Source organism: Gadus chalcogrammus, chromosome 13 (genome assembly GCF_026213295.1).
Source record: "Gadus chalcogrammus isolate NIFS_2021 chromosome 13, NIFS_Gcha_1.0, whole genome shotgun sequence".
Taxonomy (NCBI): Eukaryota; Metazoa; Chordata; class Actinopteri; order Gadiformes; family Gadidae; genus Gadus; species Gadus chalcogrammus.
The window spans coordinates 15,313,524-15,338,574 of NC_079424.1; the positions used below are offsets into that span (position 1 = coordinate 15,313,524).

Sequence of the window (25,051 nt, forward strand, 5' to 3'; positions counted from 1 at the left end):
GCAGGCTCTGACTACTTATTTTCATGCAGTCTATGTCTTTAGACTATTATTACAGCTGAAAAGCGACTTCAAATGGCGTTAAGGTATTTTTTTTACCCCCTCTCTTTTTACAGACCTCAAACATAACATCGTCAGACACACAAACAAACACACACACACACACACACAGACACTTTTTCACAGGTCACTCCATTTCGCATAATTTGGCAGTGCAACAGAAACGTGCAAAATAAATAATTATAAAAATAACACAAGCTCAAGTTACCCAAGCATGAATTGGAAGGTATTATCTAGGTGGGCAAACGCATGTTCTGAAACGCTGAGCAGTCCAGGAACCCAGTCATGAATATCAAATGTAGACAGTGGATTAACATCGGATGCTCCATGGCTGATAGTGAAGCAACTCAGGTGTGCATAAAAAGTGAGTGAGTACACTAACGAAGAACACCCAACTTAATTCCCAGCTCACAAAGTACAAGCCCCACCATGCTAAATGATGACATTAAAACATGGCGGTTGGTCGAAGGTGCTTAGGGTTCTGTCGACTCGTTTAGACCTTCCTCTCGCGTCAACGCCTCACATCGTCTTCACTTGGGATGGCACCAGCCCTGGCGTCATAATTAAAACCGCTTTGCTTTTTAATCAATATCCAATCTCTCAGAAATAATTAACAGCATATTAAAGAGTTAGCTGCCTGACGGGGGCTGAATGCTGCTGCTGCATCATTAAGCCATTCCAGCTCTGCTCTCTGACTCCACTGGCGTCTCATTTCACAGCTTTACCAAACACACACGCACACACATGACAGCAACACGTGCACACACACACAAACACACCATTTAAAACGTTTATACTGTACCTTCATGAAAATGCCTCGGCATTCATAGGCTATTTGCATACAAACGCACTTTAGTGCCGATCTAATGATTCAGTGGTTAATCGATAAGGAAATGAGCAGACTCTAATTTTGATCATAGATTCAAACATGAGTGAAAATAGCATAACATTTGCAAATTAGAACTTCAGACCTGCTATTCAGTATTTCCTCTGCTATTAAAAGTATGCTATAAGTTGTTCCTAGATCCCAAAGACATCAGTTTGGGCTTTTGGAACATTTAATGGTTATTTGCAATTATTTCTGACATTTACCATACTGATCGTTTTACTGGTGGTTTAATCAAAATATATCCCAAAGCCAACCACTTCAAAATCCTTAGTTGAAACCGTACAATCGGAGAGACGAACCACCGCAAGATCTGTGCACCCTCACAGAACAACATTCACTTGATTCACAGCACAACAAACAAGGCTTATTGAAGTATGGAGAAGGGAAACATGTAGGCAGTAGCAGTGGCTTCACGGCGCAGTGCTTAATGACCATCATAAAACCATGCCTTTTACTCTTGATACATTGAGCTCTTTAAATTCCCTGGAGGTTGAATTACATTAGAGGACTGCGACAGGTCAAGTAACGGTGTAGGACATCTTGTTTAGTAGGAAATCCTAGGGATGCTGTGAAAAATGCTGATAATGAAATGTTTGACCAGAGGTTGTTCAATTGAACAGACAGTTCCCCTCTGTCCTTCGTTGTTTCTCCTCATGCCACATTAAGCCGTCATATAAAGACTCTTCTTCAAGTAGAGGTCAATTCCAGGTGGAGAAAGCGAAAGTCCTTCCTGTTTCCCCAACACCCATCTGGATTTGGAAATGACCCGCGACCAACAGAAAAATAGTGAGTGAAATCAGATGGTCACTAAAGGAGTGAAGCATAGACATGGCTTTGTGAACCTGGAATTTTCCAACTCTTGTTACAGGGTCCATGTGTGTGTAGAACTGGACAGTGAGCCCACCCAAAGGGATTTTAGCTCTTCAAGATAAGTTGCGTAGTCTGGTTAAGCCATACATTCTGGGAAAGATCCATCTCTAAATAGTATCCTTATGCATGTCCTCAAAATATTAACCTCACATAGTACAATCTAGATTTACTGCCTCTTCCCTGCCTCACAAAACCATTTGTTAATGAAATGTGAGGTCACACTCTCACAACCAATCAACTCATGTATGTCCCTGTATGGCACCCTGATGGTGATAGTAAAACACTCCAAAGAGCAAAACGGCCCAATATTCATTGGAACCTTGCGTTTAGCCCGTGATGTCTTGTGCTGGACACAGAGATGGGAGGCATCACAGGCAGCTGTGGAATTTAACCCGGCTTGTCTTGCATCACCGGGAACCGTCTATGTTTATACCGGCTTATAAATTCCTTGGGCATTCTGCGCAAGAAGCCAATGCTAATTCTGGAGCAGCCCGGTTTGTGTCTATGGCTGATTAAGGAGAGAATAGCAGACTACAGCGTCTGCTTGAGGTATATGGCTAGTCTCTGTGGGGGGGGGGGGGATAAGTAAGAGAGAGCGAGAGCTAGAGAGAGAATGCCTGTTCATCACCCGCCCCCATCTCCCTCCTACACCTAGGCAGGTCATTTCAATTAATTTGGTTTCCAGGAAACAATGTTTCTATTTATCAGGAGCGTGGAAGATGGGGTGGTAGCAGCAGCAGTCTTTGTTGGTTTTGACTCTGCTGTTAAAATACCCGCTGGCGCAAAAGCGATTCATCCTCTGTCCTCATGATCACCAGGTTATTGCTTCAGAGCAACCAGGACAGGTCATCACATAAACGGGAGTATTTGCAACAATGAGAGCAGGCACGTGGTTTCAGGCCCATGGAAAGGAAAACAAACTGGATACGTATCATGAATGTATCGTTGCCTCAGACACATCACAGGTGATCATAACGAAACATTGATTAATATACGCGTGTTTGAAGTCTCTCAAGAAATGACAGGAAAATACCTTGAGGGAGCCTCGCCCTGTCATGGATGAAAACCAAAAGACCAAGGAAACCCACTTTATAATTAGCAGAGAGAACAGCCTGTACGTAAATTGGGAATGCAAGATCCAGCAAGCCCACGCCATTGCCAACTAGCGCTGGGCAATAACAACTAAAGAATTTATTTTGAATTCTGTCCATCAATAACATAGCAGCATCTCACGTTGTAGCATTAAATCCAACCTTGGTCACCTACCTAAGAAAGGTTTAAGAAACAATGTATGACTTTATGAAAACGCAGATGAGACCAGCATCATTCACTCAGAACAGCCAATTTTTAAGATCAAAAATGTGATCCGGTTATGTTTAGACTAGTAATAGAGCTTGAACAAGCAAAACACCAATAGCAAGTTACATTATAATATGATGAATAAACCCAATCCAAGGCCCCATATTTTGTCTGATACTAAAAAACGATATCAATATCTATTTGACATTGATAAACCAAACTACTGTTGCCTAATGCCAAGTCCACACACAAATGGCCTGGAAATTAACTTCCGGTCATATAGTCAACATGGTGAGCAGGAAAGGAGGACTTATCAGCCTGTAAGATAAACAGGGAATAGACGTCTCTTCGATTGGACTTACGCCGGAGGGGGGGGGGGGGGGGGGGGGGGGGGGCGGGGTGAAGCTGCCTCTTCTCGAGAATTTCTCAGGAATTTCAATGACATACTCCAGCAGCACTCCCTGCGCCGGCCGGGCTCATAAGGCCGAGGGAGCTCTCCCACAGCGTGTGAGAGGCCGCCAGGTAGTGCATTGCTTTTAACAAGAGTCTGACCACAGACCAGGGTGAAGGAGACGACTGACCGGCCAGGCTGAGACCATATAGAAAAACACTCCCTTCAGAGAGGGGAGGCAGGAGCATGAGGGTATGTATGAGGCAGCATTTGGAGCGTCCCTTTGACATTTTGACTCGTTCTATGAGAGTCCCGCAGAATGTCTTGCAAAAATGGCGTATCGGTCTCACTTGTAATTCGGGGGAATAGGCCAATTGAGAAGTGTCCATCAGTAAACCCTGATAGGTTCATTCATTGTTTTTACGGCATGGTAGTTCACGTTAGTTTACTGCTAGCGAGGACTGGGCCCCTCACACTTCAACTGCAGCTGTACGGCAGACGTTAACTCTGGACGTCAGAGCTGCTCCCGAGGGATAAAGACCTCGTAACATATTGTAGGTCTTAGCCCACGTGAAATGGCTGTTAACCTCCCATCGATCTGCAAAGCTCATCAAAAGTCTTGAGTGTTTTACATTATTGGATGGAACCAGAGGCCAATACAGCCAGACATTGATTTAGGACTTAATTCTTTATGAGTGAATAAAGCCACATTTATGCAGCTATTGGACAGCTGGGGGGCACGCTAATGGGTTTTATAGCAAAATTCATGGACTGCAAAAATAAATGTCACATGATGCTGCCTGCTACCTCCTCTTAAGAAATGTGCATATTCTGCTATACACAAACCTGTACCAGCACAAAAAGCATGGCCCACCTTCTATTGTTTGAACTTCTACCTGCTTCTTCTTTTATTTATTTATTTATTTTTATATATATATATATATATATATATATATATATATATATATATATTTATATTAACTCACGATTAATTGCAAGTCTTTTTTCTATGCTAAATATCCCTTGATTTCTTTGTCCCATTAATTGTTCTCATTTTAATGCTCTTATCAACATGGAGAAGTGCATCGGCTTGCCTTGTGCAAATGTTTTTTTATTGATAACAACATTGGCATATACTGATCAAAACAGGACGATACAAAAAAAAAAAGCCTATAGTGCAATTAAACGATGAACATACAAACATACTGCCTTGAACATAGCAGTCAGGCTACTGCTTCTTTGTTTTGAGCCAAAGAAAAATAATTGTAAATAATAAATTGCGTTAATTGCACGATAAAAAAATTAACGCCGTTAAAATTGGTTTGTGTTAACGCCGTTAATAACGCGTTTAACTGACAGCACTAATATATATATATATATATAGTGGAACCGTGCATAAAGTTAATTTAGCTCACTTCCAGTTACGTTTTCCAAGTTCAACAATTCATTGGAATAAGACACTACGAGGAGCTCTCTCTCTAACGCTCTCGAAAATAAGATCATGATATGATACAAACATAGGAACCTATGATAGTAAGCCTTTATTCAAAACTTCGGCACGGTTTCTTCTCAAAACTAAAAATGCAAATAAACTGATACATATACCAGTTTGTGTGATTATTAATAGTTCTCAAACATAATTTCTGCACAAGTAAAATCCTACATTCAACCTCCATATCATGCAACACAGCAATAGCAACACATATTTGCAGAAGGGTGATAAAAAAATTCGCAAATAGTGTAAAACTTTCAATTCACAGTAATAAATCCCATCTATATTTTCATTTAGAATATAAACCATTGGCGGCCTCGTATTGGGAGACAATGTCAAATTAAAACAATGAGCAGATTCTAAATCTTGATAACAGACTCCATAGGAGTGTGGCCTTTGGTTGCTGGCGAAGCACTGCGCTACGCCTCGTCACATTTATTCAGACGTAAAAACACAGTTAATTAACCTGACACAGCAACTTCCACCCTGCGTGTTTAAGCGAATGCAAGGGAAGAACCGAAGAAAAGTCTCAACGCACTAATGAACACTTGATTTGAGAGGAAGACGGCATCTCACCACCTCCATCTTCCCGACATAACCCTCTTATCAGATCATCCCTCCACCTCTCCTGCTCTGCCTGATATTCCCCTCCCCCCCCCCACCACTCTTTTAAGTTTCCTTCACTTTAACATTTCTGAGCACATTCCCCATCCAACCCCCCCCCCCCCCTCCCCGCAACATACCTTTCCATCCTAACCAGCCTCCCCCACACACACACACACACACACACACACACACACACACACACACACACACACACACACACACACACACACACACACACACACACACACACACACACACACACACACACACACACACACCGCTCATTACAGCGGATTTGCATGTCTGCTCTGGAGAAGAATGAGGAGGAGATGAAACAGAACTCCCAGTGGCTGCTTCTGCAGAGCTTCACTCGCCTGACAGAGAGACGGAGAGAGAGAGAAACACACACCGAGAGCTCTACTTTAGGATTGCAGACAGGGCACATGCATGCAATGAGTCTTGCAGAGGGCATTATGCGTGGTTGCGCACACACACACGTAACATATATTAAAAAAAGAAACTAGTTCCGCCATGCATGTTGCCAAGCTAACCCACTCAGCGGTGCAGCGTGCTCACGCGTTACACCAGACGCCACCTCCCGTGCCATCAGTCTTCATCGACTCCAAAAGAATATCGCACAGATCCAGGAGACAGTCATCATTCCTCATTTACACGTCTTGGCCTCATTACCTGTCAGTGCGTTTTTATTACAATGGAGGAGCATGAGAAAGCGTGTGCTGCTCAAGGGCAAAGAGTGCAGTGCGGTAGCAGGCCTACACGGTGGGTAATTCTGCTTATTGCTCTCCTGGGCCTGGCCTCCCCCTGTAGCTTAGTGCAGATGCAGCCGAGGGAAGGGGCGCTGCCCTCATACAACCCACACAGCAGATGGGCCGCTGCCCAGGGAATTCATTCATATTTCTATAAATCACAGCAACTTAAGCTGCCGCCCCCCCCACACACACACACACACCACACAACCACACACACATAAATGCATACTCTGCCGCATGCAGATCGCAGTTCCTTAGCAGAAAACAAACATGACCTTCATGGAAAGGTTAAGGGCTCTGATTGGTTGAGGACTTTTTGCGGAAGAATTTTAATAAGCAGGAGGGAATTAGATCTGCCGACTAACTCTGTTCCAACTTTCAAACGTGAAAGTAAACGTGCAAACTAAAAGGTGTGTTTTTTTCTTTGTAAAGATAGGAAAAAGAGAAATGCTATAGCTCACTGCACGGACTCATCGGTTCATCTTAACCGATGGTCAAGAGTTGTTTTAAATGTCACACAGCGCCACCTTTGCAGGGCAGGGGGCCTAGAAGAAAAAGAAGACCACAATCCCAGGCCCATCGCGGCCTACACCGAGTGAGACGCTTTTGTTGGGGATGAGTCATTTGGCGAAAGTGGCGTGTCATGTGGCTCGCAACATGACTCACTGTGGAGGGGAGGGAGGGGAGGGGGGAGGGAGGGGAGAGTCGACTCGGCCAGACTTCTGATCCACTGCAATCAATCATGAAGGCAGGAGAAATGCGTGAAGCATTTAGTGAACCACACCGGTTCATGTTCATGTAATAAATATATACACACTCACACACACAAATATATGGTGTGTTTTGTGTAAAACATGGTTTGACACAAACTTTGACACTTGGGTCATGCGCTTTTATCAATGCCTGATGAGGAATTTCTTGACTCAAAAACGAGAACTACTATTAAGAATTATTTTAGGATGCACCACTTTCAATTCCTTAACCTTCAAGTTAGTTAGCGCTTAGATTTGTTAGTTAAGAGTAATGCACTGACAAGTCCATTGTGTCTTCAAAATACCCGAAAATACATTTTAGAATGAAACGCAAAGCTTTTCTTTATTTATTTATTTTTTTACGTACAATTTTAACCAGACATTATGGGAAAAAGCAGCTTGGTATACAAGTAGCAACTTGGATCCTGCATTTGATACACTGACACACAAAAACGATTGCACCACAGGTTTTTTCAACATCCAGGGGGTGGCCTTATGCTTAATGCCGTGCACATTACTCCAGATAATTAAATCTACAGAAAGTATCAAAGCAGTAACACCCTTGGAGAGTAGTGATACGAAAAATTCTAATCAGAGAACACACAAGAACATTTCAAAAACTAAAGTCACTTCTCATGACTTGACAGGAATTATTAGCGATGAGCCCTAAGCAGCAATCAACATTAAACCAAAGATGTGTTGATTTACTCTGCCCTAATTATGATCACTTTTTGTCAGAAACCCATTTTTGGCGACACACACACACACACACACACACACACACACACACACACACACACACACACACACACACACACACACACACACACACACACACACACACACACACACACACACACACACACACACACACACACACACAAAATCAGTGAGCAATTTGAGCCTGGTAAAGCAACAGCAGTGCAACGGAGCTGCACAGCGCGCATCAAGTCCTTTAATGTCTCCCGTGTACACACTCGCTCTCTTTACCCCCCACTGTAACAACCAGCGCCCCCCCAGAAGGTTTAGCCTTTCTGGCCCACCGAAGCTCTGCCTGCCATCTTAATCAGGGAAACTAGAAGGGAAGTGAAGGCATGGTAGTCTTTGAGAGGAAGCTGAATAAATGACTACACACACACACACACACACACACACACACCCTGGGGCGGCATGCCGGGGGGGGGGCAGGCCAAGCAGGGCCCATCGTGTTGAGACGAAGGAGGCAGACTCAAACACAACTGACATATCAAAGGGGGGGGGGGGGGAGTCTTGTAGATGGGGAAAAAGAGCAGTCAAAGGCCTCACAATCTACCACACTAGGGGGGGGAGTGGGTTCTGCTGCAATGAGAAACAACGCAACCAAAAACATTTAAATGAGTGATTAAAAGCAAAGTCGCTGCCTCTGTGCGGACTGGGGCATGTGGTTTGAGAAAATAATTTGTGTACCCTAAACTTTCTACCCTTGATTCGAGCCCATGCAAAATATATGAGCAAATGATCAAACTGCACAAGACAGTATAGATAAATAAATAAATACATACTGCCGCTCAAGGCATTTTCATTCATTTATCAAACTTGGGTTTTTCATCCAATGCAAGCATAATCAATGCAAGCAACTAACTATATTGAAAAGTAATAAAGGCTATGCAGCGTACCAATAGGCTACACAGGAAATTGGTCTAATATAAGTGACTAGGTCAAAAGTCAAGGTAAGAAGAGACAGGATTCATATTGCAGCTGACAGCCGCACGTCTTTAGTCTTTGTAAGAACACCAAGAATTGCTCCGTGGTAACTATTATGCTTACTAAGCCTCAAGAAAGAAAAAAAACGGTATGAGTTTAGCCACATGTTAATTGACTTGTATTTAACTTTCTGGCACTCCTAGAAGGCTGAAAAAAAAAAAGTAGGTCAGTCAGTCTCTGGTGACTCATACTTTCTGGCAGGGGACCAGGCAGGGCAGGTACGGAGATGAGACGCTTGTTGAGGAGTGTAATGATATACTGAGAGTCTGCGAATAGTAAGACTGTCACAGGGCTTCCTTTCACCTTGGCGTACACTTAAATTTGCTATTAAACCTAGACGGCGGCAGCAAGGAGCTGAGAGATTCAAACAAAAGTGATCCAGGTTTGTACTCCCCGCCAAACCGAATCTCAATTACCTGCCTCACAACAAAGTTATTAGCGAGAGACAGCTGCATCTACACTCCCGCAGTTCCTCGAGGCTTGATTGCATCCTTTGCATTCCACCACTACACTGAAGAAAGCAAACCTGAGCCAGTGAGGAAAGGAGGTGGGAAGAGATCGGGAGTAAGATTACTCCGAATTGAGGTACGAGCCCCTTCCTTTGCAGTCTGAGTCAATGGGGCTTATCTTAAAGGCAGTGCTGCCAGGCCGGCAGCACAGCCGTCGTATGGGAGGGTGGTGGTGGTAGGTGACTGTGACTCAGCCCCGAAAGTCAAGGAGTCCCCTCAGAAAAAAGGCCCACACACAGATCAGATGAAGTGCAATTTTCACTGTACTACGCAATTCACGGCGCATTGCAGACACACCAACTTTCTTAATGACATTATGGGTTGCTGGAACACAGAACGCGTAGACACTACCCACACAACCCTCCTTCCTCAGTTAGCCCCTCCTCCAGCCAGCCCCGGCGCCCTCTCATTCATCCACCCGGAGGGAGAAGCACGCAGGCCAGAGGAAGTGTGACTCATCTGGGTAACTAGATGCATTCTTCACTATTCTCAACAGACGTGTTGTTGAGAGAGAGACAGAGAGAGAGTGAGAGAGAGACAGAGAGAGAGAGAATTAGGAAATACCAAAGACAGTTCGAGGAAGAATAAATCACATAGTGTATGAATGCTTGGGAAGGGAGGCGGTTATCATCAGCAGATTTACGTACCAACCAACTTCAATGTAACCTACAACAGTGGCCAGCATTTAAAAGTGTAGGTGGGTGGGTGGATTGTTTCGCAAGGTCGAAGATGCCACACAAAAGCCTGCATCTAGAGCTAATCAATCAGGTTTCCCCAGAAACACAGTCTTGACGAGGAAAACAACCATGCAGAACGTCTTTAACAACAAGTAAAATCATATTGAAGACTTTGGCATAGAGACATTGGTGAGTTGCAGGCCAGCAAACACAACTTCTTCCCACCCAAAAGAAGAAAAAAGGGTCCCATCTGCAAGACTTGGCAGGCTGCACTCTAGATCACAGGGGGGGGCGCGCGCGTGCGTGCGTGCGCGCACACACACACACACACACACACACACACACACACACACACACACACACACACACACACACACACACACACACACACACACACACACACACACACACACACACACACACACACACACACACACACACACACACACACACACACACACACACAGTTTGTCCGAATTCCACTATAACGGTTAGCAGAGAAAGGCCGTAAGCAAGGTAGAAGCCAGCCATGTCGTTCTAGTTCCCTAACCCTACATTTAACCTCCCTAATAAGGTTCAGGGCTGTGCATCCCTCGCCGAACTTCCACTCTCTGCTTGCTGAAAATAAAAAACAAGAGCACAAGAATAAGCTGGTAAACAATGTACTACAATGTAGCAAGAGTAATACTAGTTATGGTCTGAATACAGCCTTGTAATTTTGTTGGTTTTGGTTTTGTTTTAAATCCTACAAGCTTTGTCCTACTGAAAAGCATCCATTTTCAGGTAGGGTTAAGATTACCTCGTTTATACATCATTCTTTCAGCAGGTTATTAACCTTTTACCAGGAGCTAAATTTTGGATTTGCTGCGAGAGCATAAGCTAGTCACTGTAGTAATTAAAAGAAGGTGCAAATAGTTTAGTGGGAGCTCCATCATTAGCTAAGCTCTGGAAGCTTAGCAGAAACTTTTCCCTGAAAACAGAGTGTGAATTATAGAAGCATATCAATTTCTTCAACCGAGCGTAGGACAAATAATAAAGAAGTCAAAATCAAATATGCTGACGCTCTACGGGGCGAACCAAATTCAAGGACACCGGAAACAATAAGATGAATTATTAAATGATTTCAGGCCTCAGAAGTCATGCCAGTCATATACCATCCGTGCCTTTAGGTATCCATTAAGAGCAGAAGACATCCTCCTAACCTTCAAATGACAACCACTATCTAGCCTTGACTTTTGTGTCTTACGTCTAGTAAAAGAAGAAGCACAATTAATTTGACTTCAATGTAAGGAATTCAAAGCTCCGGATATTACAGAGATATCCATACCGCTCATATTATATTTCATAAAAAACCTTCACATCATCACATGTTTCTAACCCAACATATTTTGCGTAGCCCAGTCTCCCTGGAACTTAAACCAAGCTTGAAACAGTCGTTTATATTCTGTGGATTCATAGCTTTTGCTCCCGACCATGTGCTCAGTCTCCTCTACACAGCGGCCGCCATGTGTTGCCAGAGCTCACCCAACGGCGCGCCCTGCCCACTCTTCTCCCCGACACACAAACCTTTAACCATCAAGCCCTGTAGCGGAGGGCACTAACTTCCTTTGTAAAACACTGAAAAGTAAAAGATGAGCCAACCAGGGGAGGTGAAGGCGATCTCTTTGAATGAGAAGTGTTCCCCCTAATAGCTCAGTGGCTGCTGTTATTTGGAAAGCTACATGATGAATTAAATATCACATGCTTCCATAACAGATCCATATCCACAACCCTTTCCCACTCTGGATGAATGAATTGGGACTGTATAGAATTAGTTTACATCGTGGCGATACATTGCAAGTGTTGTGGATGGGAGTTGGGTGTTGAAACAGGGAGAATAAGGCAGTGTATTTGCAGGATGAATAAAAAAATGAAACTGTACTGCTTCGGTAAATTGACTCACTCCCGAGGAGGTTAAAGTTTGTGTGTGCGTGCGTGGATGCGTGCGTGTGTGCGTGCATGGGAGACTGGGTTTGTAGTGGGGGTTGGAAAGAAGGCTTGTTCGAAAAACTCTGAACAAGTGCGGCATCCCCACATCCATCCATATCCAGCATGGGGCTCTTTAAAAATTCATTAATTTACAGCAAAAATAGATTAAAGCACCCAGCTGAGCAAAACTCAAATTTTGACTTCTGAATAAAATTAATGATAAAACATCTTCGAGATACCCAGGAGGCCTTGCCTGCAAAATAAGTTGTGGTGGCATTTGTTCACCTTTAAAACACCTTGCGAATAATTTGTTAAACTTTTAATAACGGCCATGTGTGGCTTATTGTCATATTTAATCATGCTTTTCTTTTGATTCAAAAACAGCTGAGCAAATACAGCCCAAAAAACCTCATTAAGATCCAGCCAAAAATGTGTAATTTCCCATGATGCTATGCCAATGTCATTCTAGTCACCATTTCATATCTCGCTTTAGAGCCTCTATGACAGTTGCTTCAGGCCCCCCCCCAAAAAATGCCTAGAACTGCAGTAACAGTAATTGCTCTGGCCAGCACTAAATGAGGTTCACTTAAGTGCAATTATCCCCCTCTGATCTCTTGCACATGAAGAGACTTCTTTAACATGGAGAAGTGGTCTCACACAATATGACTGCAAACTAGAATCGGGGAGGCATTTTTCAGCGAGATGAATGGCTTCAGAGCTCATCTGCATTCTAGTGATACACACAGCATTGTTAATGAAGAGCGAGCTAACACACACACACACACACACACACACACACACACACACACACACACACACACACACACACACACACACACACACACACACACACACACACACACACACACACACACACACACACACACACACACACACGTTTGGATGAAAGTGAAGCATGGGGAGCGATCCCTTACAAGAATGTCCACTGATTCGACATTAGACCCACAAGAGAGGAGAAAAAAACAACACGTTCTGTTTCTGTTGTGCATGGGGAAAGCTCTAAACAACTACATACATGTTCCTTGCATCAACGTTGAACAAAGATGGTTTTGTATTTATGCAATATAAATAAGTGGGGGCTTGTTAGTCTACCTAGAATTTGTACGAAACTCCATCGATACCAATCGCAAAAATAACAAAAATGCCATCCTTTGTGCATTTTTCCAGCCAAAAGCATCCACTATTTCGGTCAGCTATTGGCTGCAGGGCAAGCCAGATGAGGTGGTCTATACCAGGGCACGGTAAAGAGGAATAGCCTACCTGTAGTTGGGTGGCCTCCAACTACTCAGGTTGGGGGGGGGGGGGGCTTTTTATGTTGCCACAGGCTCAAATACCACCAGGAGTCTGATAACTGCATCTCACGGATGGCCATTTGAATAATCACTTCAACAAGGGGACAAATTAAAAAAGCCTCTCAGTGAGACAGGGCTAGGCAGCGCAGGGCCACAGCTGAATTCCAAATGAGGCCCTGGCCTTGTATGCAAACACATACACAAACACACACACAAACTAGCTCTAAATTCACTCCCAATATGGCACCATGGAAACCAGTATTTTTTTTGCTTTGCTTAAAAAATGGAATGATAATATAATAAATATCACAAATACGTTGCTAGGTAATGAAATATTCATAGTATCAAAGGGGGGAAATGTAGGGCTGATTAGTAATGCTCACTAGAGCTGATGGCCAAGTGGGAAGAAACATTCATTGTTTTATCAGAAAGACTTCTAATCTCTATCACAATATAGATTTATCAAGTCCCATGCAGGACAGCTGGCTAGTCTAATATCACCACAACTAAACATTTTTGAGCTTTCCTTATAATTTATATTCAGTCTACTAAATGGCAACCACAGTAACATCGAAAAGTATTAATAATCCAAAGACCTATATCCCAAGTAGGTCTACTTCTTATCGTATAACCCATGTCAAAAACAAAAAGGGATTTAACAGCATATGTTTATACCAAACCTAGGCCCATTGAGCGAAGAGCTTACCCATCTAAAGTGAAGAGCTTGAAAGTATGAGTACCAGTATATGGCCATAAGCAACAGACAGAGAGTGTGTGTGTGTGTGTGTGTGTGTGTGTGTGTGTGTGTGTGTGTGTGTGTGTGTGTGTGTGTGTGTGTGTGTGTGTGTGTGTGTGTGTGTGTGTGTGTGTGTGTGTGTGTGTGTGTGTGTGTACACACAGACAAGGGTAGGGACCTCAGCGAGGTTGCTAGCACTTTGGAACCATTAAGGTGCAGGCACTATACAGACTACATGCTTAAGACAATATTCCTCAAATCTAATTTCTTCACAGCCTCAGATGATTCATCAGATGCTTTAACTTAAAAAAGAAAAGAAAATGAAAGACAAAATAATCTAAGAAGATGTGTGATCAGACAACAAATGATTCATCAAAAATATATATATGTTAACTTTTATACTGTAGTTGTATATGGAAAAACACATCCTGTTTAATGATATGTTCAAAGTTACTACAATATATAAGTGCAACGTCTATCAAAATAAATCAGTGCTTTGTAAAATGTACCAAAACAATGTGCTGTCTGAATTTTTGAAAATTTCACTTACATTGTCTGAGCCATGAAATGTGTAAAAAATGCATTGTATCCTTCGTTTTCCAAATAAGGACGAATTAACCAACCGGATAATTCTTTTTTTTTTTCTTATTAATAATAATTAACCAAATGTGAATCCCCAGTGCTAGGTAACTTCGAAGTGAAAACATTAAAGTGGAGTACCATTAGTTAAACATTATTTTCATTCAAGGTTGCATGCTTAGCCAATACAGGCGACAAGCCATAGCCATGCTATTTCAGGAATGAGTGATTAAAACGCAAACCAGGTCTGACCTTTTATTGTTGGCGCTCACTAAGACTAGAGCTCTTTTATTAGTAGAAACATAAAGTCATACCGGGATTGGACTTCACTGGGGGATTTACTATCTGTTGTGGTTAGATATAAATTAGCATCTGCCATCACGAAGGGTTTATGTTAACTCAGTGCAAAGAAAAAGGGCCCTACGTTGTAGGAAAGGATGAACCTGCTCACTGAATGACTGAGACGAAACCTTTACTGTACATGCTGACATAAAAGGCAATTACAAAGGAAAGTCATATTTACTGCCATAATATGAGTATGCATCTTGCATGGGTTTACCTATACTATTCACAAAGCCAGATATGGAATCAGTAATGTATGTAGTAGAATATGACAGCAAAACCTTTGACGAAACCCTAAAAAAATATTACTTTCTTAGCTATCATGCAAAACACGGGTGTAGGGACCAAAAACAAGATACAAGATTAAATGTAGTCGCATTACTGCTGAAACATGCTTGCACTTGTTGAGTATTCAGTCTCACAACACATTTGAGTTTTCAATATAGGTCAGCTAGTTTACGAAGAAGGTACGCGCTTTTCACGCGGAATGTATAAGCTGTCCGACAAAATCGTATTGACAGACAAGGAAAACACATTCCAACAGCTGATGTGCGTCGAGACCAAATAGCATCAGTGCAAAGAGCAGAATGACACCAACAGTGGTGGACTCAGTTCGTGTTGGACACATCCTCTTGCATTCCGATCCCAGCTTGCTAGCTTTAGCTGTTTCAGGGGGGCGACTGGTCTGACAAAAGAGTGTCCAAAGAAAAACATAGTGACTATTACCGACAACAAAACGACTTGTCTTCTCTTCTAACCATGCACGGACACCGCTCAGATAAGTTAGCTGGCTACCAATCGGGCTAGCTAGCTGTCAAAGTTGCTCTGTCAGTTGTCACTGGTTGTACGGTTGTGCTAGCGAGCTAGCGTGAGCTGTCAACTTCTAGAATTATGGAGGAACACCACAGGAAACATTTGCTATCGCCCGTACTACCATGTTAAACACTGACCACAATAAAACCAGAGAGAATAGCATGTGCCCAAACCCAGCAAATGGAAAACTGCCATGGCCTATTCACTATGCTCAATCCTCAGAACTTAAGTGCAGCTCACTTCCCCATGAAAGTCGTCCATTTCATGGGCCTGAGTTTAACTTCCATTCCCGTATTATTTGCTGGTAGCTCACTTACTCTAGATGAAGCTCTGTAATGTCGTTTTCTTAATCCAGTGTAGTTTTGGAATAACTGCCCCCTCCCCTTCCACTTCTTCATCAGAAAGTGTCCTCCCGCGGTGTCTGTGCTCTTGACGCTCGCCCTGTGCAGACCCGTTGTACTCTTGCCGGTGTGCCCGTGGCTTCCCTGCTTGGGTTCTCCGCCTTTCCCCGTTCGCCTTTCTCTCGATAGCTGAGCCAACATCCGGGACTCTCCCGTATGATAAGTGACCGGAACTACTTTCTGAAACAACGACCAGCATCACTCCACGGACAAATAAACTAGTGCGCTGATATTTCACCTTCCCCTAAAAAGCAAGTTATTACAGATTACAGGTTAATTTAAAATTAGAAAAAGCATGATCAATCGAAGTGTTCACTAGAATGGACACAGTTCTCCCAAGTAGCAACATAATACTGATATGTAACAATAATTAAAATTGAAAGTTGAAAGCATGCAATTATAATTCCACTATCAATCCTATTAGCTTCCTGCATGTCTTAATTATGATATGATTAACATAGGAACTTTCAAAAGTTCATATGTTAATCATATTAACATAGGAACTTATATTTAGCATTGACTCATGTCTGTCCCACTCCAAAATCACACAAATCACTTAATTGGCTCATTGGCTGGTTGGGTCGAATTGCCGAAAACTAGTAACCGATTTTATTATAAAACGGGTATACCGGTGGTCCATTTACAAAGTGCAACAGTGCTTCTAGTGGGCATTGTGTGAAATTATTTATATACTACATTACCACGTGTTTTAATCACGGCCAAAATATTATACTGAACTATAAAATCATGAAAAATATTTTCAATAACATAGGAAAGGCGAAGGCAACTAACTTAACTCTCCAAAGAGAATAATTGAAAAACACAGACAAAGTTACAACAGACGGGAAGAAAGGACTGAAACATTTCGTTTTAGCTTTTGAAGTATTATTTGCACCCACATATGTTTTGAGTTGGTAGTACCAGGAAAACTACTTTTTATTTGATCATTATTATTATCATCACATATATCATATTAGTATTATCATCGGGGGGTTACAGGGAGTCCTCCCGACCAATGGGGGGCGCCGGGTATCAATATAGAAGTGTCTCTCTTTCAACTGATGGTGGAGGTGCTGGAGCTGTTCTCAGAAGACGCGAAGCGCCCGAAGTAACCTAATTAAACCATCAAACTGAACACTTTTTAACGGCCATGAGATTGGATTATACCCAAATAGGATAGGAGATCGTCCCAAGAGAACGAACATGCTTTCAAATGCAGGATTCGTCGTTGGATAATCGAAACGCGAAACGGTTACCCGAACCTATGTATAACTAACAGGAACGTTTAGCAATACAATTTAAGTATTTTGACAAAAGTGTTATTGTGTATAATATCTGATGCATGACTTATAGATTAGAAGTCAGTCATGCAGAAATCACAGAATCAAATAGCAATCTCAAAAGCCGAGTATGTTATTGATCCCAGCAGCTCTATAAGGCACTGACAGTGTTTGCAATACTAAAATACTGTCAGTTCTACGTACGTAGAGCAATGTTACGATTTCATAGAGGGACACAATGAAATAAGGAAGTAGACATACAGACAATAGGTTTATAACAATAAATAACCACCAGAGATACCACTAAGGCTAAATCAATTATACGGAAATGTGATAACTGCCAGGCATACAGAAGATTCAGTTGATCACGATTCAACGGATAGAGGTTGAGAAATTAAGAAAAAAACGTTGACAAATAAAATGATTCATTTATACACAGTGGAACTATGTTGTTGGAACAGGGAAACAAGTGATGGGCCTGGTTCATAATGCTCATAGTAGATATGACACTTGAAGAAGAAATATGAGTCAATCGTCAAGAAGAGGGCGCAATTGCAACTATCTGGATACCAAGCGCCCTTAAAGAAAGAAAGAAGAAGAGTAATACACATTTGGGAAGGAAGTTTGGTCGCAATTGGTTTTATATGACTGATAAGGACTCAAAGTCCACACCGTGTCGTTTAGTGCGAGCCCGTGCATAGTCTGAGCAATCGGCAGGTATGTTTCGGGAATAATATACAATACCGTTTTACGCACTTAGTACTAACCATAACATGTTATTAAGTGACAACAAATCTGCTGTCACTTTGCATAAAGACCAGATATATGATACAAGATTTCTGGTAACGTCAAACTTTTTACAGGAATGGCTAAGCTCAGGGCAGCTTCCATAGATGGAAAGCTATCTCAGGAGTTTGCAGTTCCCTCTCACGTCGATGATGTGAAAGAGCTGATGTCTGCCTTTGCTGAGCTCCACGGATCTGCCGGTCGCAAGGTGGTTCTTATCACATCCGGTGGCACCAAAGTCCCCCTGGAGTCCCGCACCGTTCGCTTTCTTGATAACTTCAGCAGTGGTCGTCGAGGATCTTCCTCTGCGGAGTACTTCCTTGACTCCGGCTATGCGGTGATCTTCTTATACAGACACCGCTCACTGTACCCCTACACACGCCTTTACTCCGGAATAAACCTACTTGATAGTCTACAGCAGGGAAGTGGTTCCGACCAAGTGGTAGTCAACCAGGAGAAGCTTCCCAAAATAGACAAAGTGCTGAAACGTTATCAGCAGGTGAAAAAAGAAGGACTTCTTCTGCCTGTCGAGTTCAGCACACTGTCCGAATACCTTCACCTCCTGAAAGCATCAGCTCAGGTTCTATGCACATTAGGTATGCACCAAATATAGTTGCAGCCAACTCATGTTTTCCAAGACAACTGCTTTTTTACATTCACATGTTTACTCTCTGCTTAGGGCCCAAGGCAATGTTTTACTTGGCCGCAGCAGTGTCTGACTTCTACATCCCAGCATCTGATATGCCTGAACACAAAATCCAGTCATCCAATGGGCCTCTTCAGGTGAGACTTGTCATTCAACCTTTTGTGACTGTTTGTATTCTCCCCAAATTTGGTCATGCAAACACATTCCCCTCCCTTCCCTCCAGATCAGTATGAAAATGGTCCCAAAGATACTGTCCCCGCTGGTGAAGGACTGGGCACCGCGGGCGTTTGTTATTTCCTTCAAGCTAGAGACTGACAAGTCAATTTTATTGGACAAAGCGCGTAAGGCCCTAGAAACCTACAGGCACCAGGCAGTGGTGGCCAACGTGTTGGATACCAGGCGGGGTTATGTCGTGGTGGTGACCCCCGACACCTCAGCTGAGCTCATCCTCACGGACGACGAAGAGAGCAAGGAGGTGGAGATCGAGGAGAAGATAGTCAGTAATCTGACGGGGGCGCACACTCTTTTCATATCCAAACAGGATGGCCCAAGCTAAATTATTTTGTGGAGTGCAATGACCTGTTTGTCTGTGCCCCATTCCACATATGGTATGCATGAGTAAATTCACATCCTGAATAACTGTTCGCATCTGTTTAATGCCATTGTCTGCCTTTGTACACAGTCATTACCAAGTCTTCTGTGATTTACATGTAACTGCATAATGCCACTGTGAAATAAAGGTTATCAGAAAAAGTTTATTTCAAGTGATTCATAGAAATATAATAGGAAAATCGGTCTTCATACAGGCAATTGCACTTGAATAAACAGTTAAAATGATGGCTATGCTGTGCAGCGTAATTTATACATCTCTGGTTCGTTACGCAAGCTTGACGCTCTTTTTGAGTCCACTGCGGATTCCGGAATGCTCTCCACTGTATCTGGTCTCCTCGCGTCGCACCTCCCGAACCTAGCAAACAAATACATTTTTTAAGAATTTCTCTTAACTGTCTTGAACAATTTGCATTTGCAAATGCACAGTAATCTGCCGGTGTTCGAATTAGTCGCACTCTTTTTACCATTTTGGTAGTGTGGTCTGAATTGTGATTTCTATCTGGTTCGATATATAGTGCACTAGTTAATACCCATAATGAAGTGTGCAACTTATTTCACAATATTTCCCATGACGCATAGAGGTTTTCATTGTTATCCGATTCATCCAATAGAGGGATCAGATGCATAGATTCTTTGAGCAAACGGCATTTTCATGCATCCAACATAAGTCACTGTCAGTCATTTGTGTCTAAAGTTAAACTTTACTTGCTTCCTAAATTGTATATCCTATAGTGTTCGCTTTATAGGTAATTAGGGCACAAGTTAGAAAAATCGAACGCAGCCAAAGTTTCATCAATTACAATTGCGCAGATGGCAGCAAGGCTGAACTAACATCTTGCAGAATGCTTACCTGTCCCTTTCTCTTGATCTGAGCCCGCCTGTACTTCTCTCTGTGCTTCACTCTGGGATTGCGGTTAATCTTCTTCCTCTTGGGCGTCAGCCCCTTGTTCTTGGCCATCTTTGGAAGAAGAGATTGTTATCCCAATGATCCTTGGTTTTCTAAGACAATACATTTAATGACACTTAAAGTTTCTGTAGGTATTAAGATATACAAGAGTTGTCTAAAGGCAAATTCTGCGCCCTTCTCTGCTTGAGAGGTTAAGTATTGACGGGAGTAAAGGCATGCGCAATCAACTTGAAACGTTTCTCTGAATATCTTTCACTGAAAGATATTCCATTAAAATTGTACTGAAATAATAGTTAACTAAAAGTTATGTACAGGCAGCACACTTAGTACATTGTTTCCAAGCACGATAATGCAGATGTCGTGCTGTAATAAAACTCCAAGAATACACTTCAAAGCCTACCTCATATGTGATCTTTCTCTTTGCATCCGTGGGAACGTCTTCTTCATCTCCATTCTCCTCCATTCTGGGAAGAAATGGGGGGGGAGGAAAAAATGTGCATCAGATACCAATCCCGAACACTTACTGCTGTCTTTGTACTTGAAATGGGAAAATAACTCACCCGTCCGCATCTGGGTCCATGTTCCTTCTCTTCTTCTTGAGCTTCAGCTTTTCCTCAACCTCTTTGTAGAAGCGCAGGGCAGCCTCCTCATCATCTGAGTCCGGGTCTGAGTCGTCTTCACTAGCTTCTCCCACTGCCTGTTCAGGAACCTAGTCACACATTTAAAAAGCATCCCATGAAGACCAAACCTCTCCCTCAAACCAGTGGAACCGTTACTATATCCCAAACAAATGTCAAACAAACATACTTGGCCCTCCTCAGGGGCAGGCCTGCGGCGGGACTCCTCCGGCTGCCACCCAGCTAGCAGCCTGCGAAGCTGGGGCTCCAGTCTGGCATCGACTGGCCCCAGCTTGTTGATGAGCTGCAGGCACCACACACACGCAAGGGGTCGATTAGTTGAACCATCAGATATTTAGCTGAACCGGATTTATAGTATGCTTGCATGCTCGCAAAAATCGTACACAGGGCAAGGTTGTCTCGTTTCTTATTTTGCACTTTAAAAGATTCTCCTAAGTGGCCCAAGTGAGCTTAAATGGTTGGGTTCACTACCGCATTAAAGGCCCCTAAAGTGCAGATTTAGGAGAACCCGCAGGCTAGGGGGAAATATTTGGATCTCTGCACTTACCATTCTTTGGCAATGAAAGTTAACCAACCTAAAGGCTTTACGATACAACCCCAATTAAATCAACACATAACAAAATAAAGAAACTAAAAAGATAAATAGACATTGTTAAATCATAGGCAAAGAAAGTCACTTACATTTCTGTAGTTGAGCAACCTCTCTATGACGGGATGGTTATGAGCGGGGATTCTTTTTGCTTTAAGGACCAGGTAGAAACTGATATTTGTGCAGTAACTTTCGAGATGAAAGAAAAGAACTACCATGAGCAAAGCATCAAAATGTAACAAGGTGTAAAAATTAGTACATCCATTAAGACTTACTTCAGATAAAGCTGGTGTTTTGTCTTGAGATATTCGGCCCCCTTTGAAAAAGAAAGAAAAAAAAAAGATATTTTGAATAGGTTTTTTTGACGATATAAGCAATAAGCAAACTACAAATGGGATGAACTTGGACTAACCTTCCCTGGAGCAATCCGTCCATCCTTAATCATCTCAATGAGCGGCTGTATTTCATCCTTCAGTTCGGTCAGCTGCACACATCACAGTACAGAGTTAGCCCATAGCTGCACTCCTTGTAACATTATGATGCATGATACTCCTTTTGAAGGCTTTGCCATTTACCTTTGCCTTGAAATCCTGAATAAGCTCAAGCATCTCAGGCGACTCCTTCTTCAGCAGCTTCAGCTTCTCTTTCTGGGACATCTGATCCAGGTCTTTCACAATTTTCTTATCCTTTTCTGCAGTCTTATCGTCCTTCTCCACAGCGAATTCCTAACATAACATGCATGATCATAACCGGTGCTTACGGTAAGATTCATTGGTTCCAATTGACCTGGACAATTTTTGGGGTGTTTCGTTTTAGAATCTTGCTCTCTTCCACTCTTATAACCCTTATATTTACCTTTACATTTACCATCAGTATTTACAACTCAAAGCTTACATACAGCACCTTTAACGTCACTGTAGTTCACGCAAATCATACATCTTTAAATAAAGAGAATTGTCATACAAGAGTCGCATCAATGCCTACCTGAAATAAATTGAGATCATAGTCCTCCTCGCTGAGATTCGCAGCCAGGCGTCTTTGTATGTTCTTAGCTTCTTCTTCCTCCTCTTTGTCCTCTGCTTCTACTTCTTCTTGCGTTTTCCCTTCTGCAACACAACACACCAGGGCTGAGATGCTCCACCGGCACAAAAGCACACTATCAAAGCGTATGTCATAAATAATCTGAATTCGAAATGGAGGGAGCGATAAAGATATACTCACTGGCAGCCACATAATCTGAGTCGTAGAAGAGGTTCTTTCTGTTACCCCACGCCATGTCACTAGGAAGATCTAGAAAAAAAACATCAGAAAAATGGGTAACGCTGTAAAACACAACGGTATATTTGGCCATGCAAACACTTGGATTAGACGCAATTATTTTACCTGTATCTTTCTTCCCCTCTAGATCACTTTCCATATCACTCCCCTCTTCTTGTTGGTCGTCACCATATTCTTCATCTCCTTCAGACTCAGAGTCATCCAGGGCCATCACTTCCTCCTGTAATTTGAAATTAATACCTTGTGCTTAATCACCAACAAAAATAAGAAAACATGATCCAATATGATCGCACCTGTGATTACCTGGGGAAAAAGTTAATTACCTCATCATCCCCATCCTCAAGGTCACTATCCACTTTGTCACCACTGGCAAGAAGTTTCTGTAACAAGAAGAAACAAAACATTATGGTAAAATGGATGAATTGATAAAGAATTTGCCAAATAATGCTGACTTAGAACAAATATGAACACAAACTCACAGCAATCTTTTCATCATGAAACCGGTCCACCTCGCCCCTGGTAAAGTCTGTAGATTTCTGGAAAAAGTTGACAATAGTTCATGAATGGTATTACCGATATAGTAATATAGATATTGTTACATTAACCACCTCCATTTCTGCCAAGGCCGTTCCGCTAGATGCCACTAAATACTACACACTGGACCTTTAATAGAGGCTTGACAACCCTAGTTAACTCAGGTGTTTGCAAAGCACTGAATTGGTTTACGTTGAATAGGGCAACACAATAATTCAAGTCATTGTGTACATACTGTCCATGTCATGATCATCTTCCAGACTGATTACAGACCAATCATTGCAACCTTGTAATGTAGTGCTGGTTCTATCAGACCACACATTAACACTCAAATAGTTGAGGCTGCTTTTTACGAACAAAACTGGTCAATGTCCACATGCATTATCCGGAGTGATGGTGCAAACTGTGGCATACTGTTAACTGTTAAAAAAAAGAAATAGCAAAAAGCACATGCAGAATTCACTAAGACGTTGTATGGTTACCCCATCTTGATAGTGGCTCCCCACCAGTTGATTTAGCCCCAGCCTTTTAAAGTGATCGATAATAATGTTTGAGTCCAGCCAAGACCACGAAAAAATTCACTGATTTCGAAATACCAACTCTAATTTCGCTGATCTCGAAATAAATGTATTTTAGGAGGCAACAGTTAACTGATAAGCACGTTAGCCTTAACCTTGTTTTTAGATTCAACCTGAGTCACAGGCTTTTTTCTGCCATCCTTTTATATCCTCTCCTTACCTTGTCGGGGGCTTGCGCACCCTTGTAGGCTTGAGGGTCATCGTCGTCAAATTGCTCTGGCTTCTTCTGCAGTTTAAATCGTTTTACTCTGAATTGTAAGGGGAAGAGCAGGGAAGCAGAATTGTTCACTTGTTCTCCATATCACGGTGAATACACCGTGATACATAACAGAGTAGCAATAAAGCAGTTTCCATGTTGTCGAAAAGGGTTCCCTGATAATGACATGGTTGTATAGCGTTATGGACGAGAAGGCAAGGCACTGCATGTAAAGATGATTGTAACAATCGTAAACATTGCATTATCATGTAAATTAATGCAGGATTTCATAGCACTAACCGGATCTGTCGAACCATGGTGAAATCTTGACTTTGTAGACGTAAACGTCTTTCACAACACGTAATTTCTCGTAAACGCTACTATTTAAATTAGTTGTTATCACGAAATAGTATCATTCAAAGCCTGCACACGTTTGCGTTCCACATGTGCTTCCGGTATTTCTTCTTCTGGTTTCAAACATAGTAGTATGTATTTGCCGTGATCGCCATCTAGCGGTTGATTGGTAGAACGTTAACCTTCTCAAATAAATTATAAATCAGCTCAATACCGATTTATTTATACCCAGTTATATCTTTAAACCCAGTTGAAACACAAAATATTGTTTTTCATTCATACATCAACAATATACATTATCTGAATTCCAATCTGTGATAAGGTTTGCATGTTTATTTTGAATCCACCATAGTTACACTGTCATGATACAAGGAAGGAACCAGATTTTTTTGTTCTTTGTATATGCATGGTAATTTCAAGTCTGGGGGGATGTTAACACTGAACAA

The 25,051-nt window shown here is 42.3% G+C and overlaps 3 protein-coding genes across 5 annotated transcripts in view; 1 reads left to right on the plus strand and 2 right to left on the minus strand.

Moving 5' to 3' along the window:
• Nucleotides 1-16,330, minus strand: part of foxj3 (forkhead box J3) — a 74,583-nt gene extending 58,253 nt beyond the window's left edge. Inside the window, exon 1 of the mRNA XM_056605269.1 lies at nucleotides 16,124-16,330. The gene's annotated coding sequence lies outside the window, so the exon portion shown is untranslated. The remainder of the gene's footprint in view (nucleotides 1-16,123) is intronic.
• Nucleotides 16,331-17,263: 933 nt separating this feature from the next.
• ppcs (phosphopantothenoylcysteine synthetase) lies at nucleotides 17,264-19,770 on the plus strand. 2 transcript variants are annotated; one of them, XM_056605896.1, is made up of 4 exons: nucleotides 17,264-18,204; nucleotides 18,351-18,869; nucleotides 18,953-19,056; nucleotides 19,143-19,768. In XM_056605896.1, exons 2-4 carry the CDS (start codon nucleotides 18,353-18,355, stop codon nucleotides 19,473-19,475), a joined length of 954 nt encoding a protein of 317 aa, XP_056461871.1. In that variant the 5' UTR covers nucleotides 17,264-18,204; nucleotides 18,351-18,352; the 3' UTR covers nucleotides 19,476-19,768. The 2 variants fall into 2 exon arrangements, with proteins under 2 accessions (XP_056461871.1, XP_056461872.1); XM_056605897.1 differs by lacking the exon at nucleotides 17,264-18,204 and having other exon boundaries at nucleotides 18,769-18,853; nucleotides 19,143-19,770.
• utp3 (UTP3 small subunit processome component) lies at nucleotides 19,534-24,763 on the minus strand. 2 transcript variants are annotated; one of them, XM_056605895.1, is made up of 16 exons: nucleotides 24,552-24,763; nucleotides 24,216-24,303; nucleotides 23,423-23,479; nucleotides 23,267-23,323; nucleotides 23,049-23,163; nucleotides 22,887-22,955; nucleotides 22,650-22,771; nucleotides 22,241-22,390; nucleotides 22,078-22,149; nucleotides 21,941-21,981; nucleotides 21,758-21,854; nucleotides 21,246-21,359; nucleotides 20,999-21,147; nucleotides 20,839-20,902; nucleotides 20,382-20,489; nucleotides 19,535-19,886 (listed from the first exon to the last, which is right to left on the minus strand). In XM_056605895.1, exons 1-16 carry the CDS (start codon nucleotides 24,566-24,568, stop codon nucleotides 19,797-19,799), a joined length of 1,410 nt encoding a protein of 469 aa, XP_056461870.1. In that variant the 5' UTR covers nucleotides 24,569-24,763; the 3' UTR covers nucleotides 19,535-19,796. The 2 variants fall into 2 exon arrangements, with proteins under 2 accessions (XP_056461868.1, XP_056461870.1); XM_056605893.1 differs by having other exon boundaries at nucleotides 19,534-19,886; nucleotides 22,887-23,163; nucleotides 24,552-24,733.
• Nucleotides 24,764-25,051: the final 288 nt, after the last annotated feature.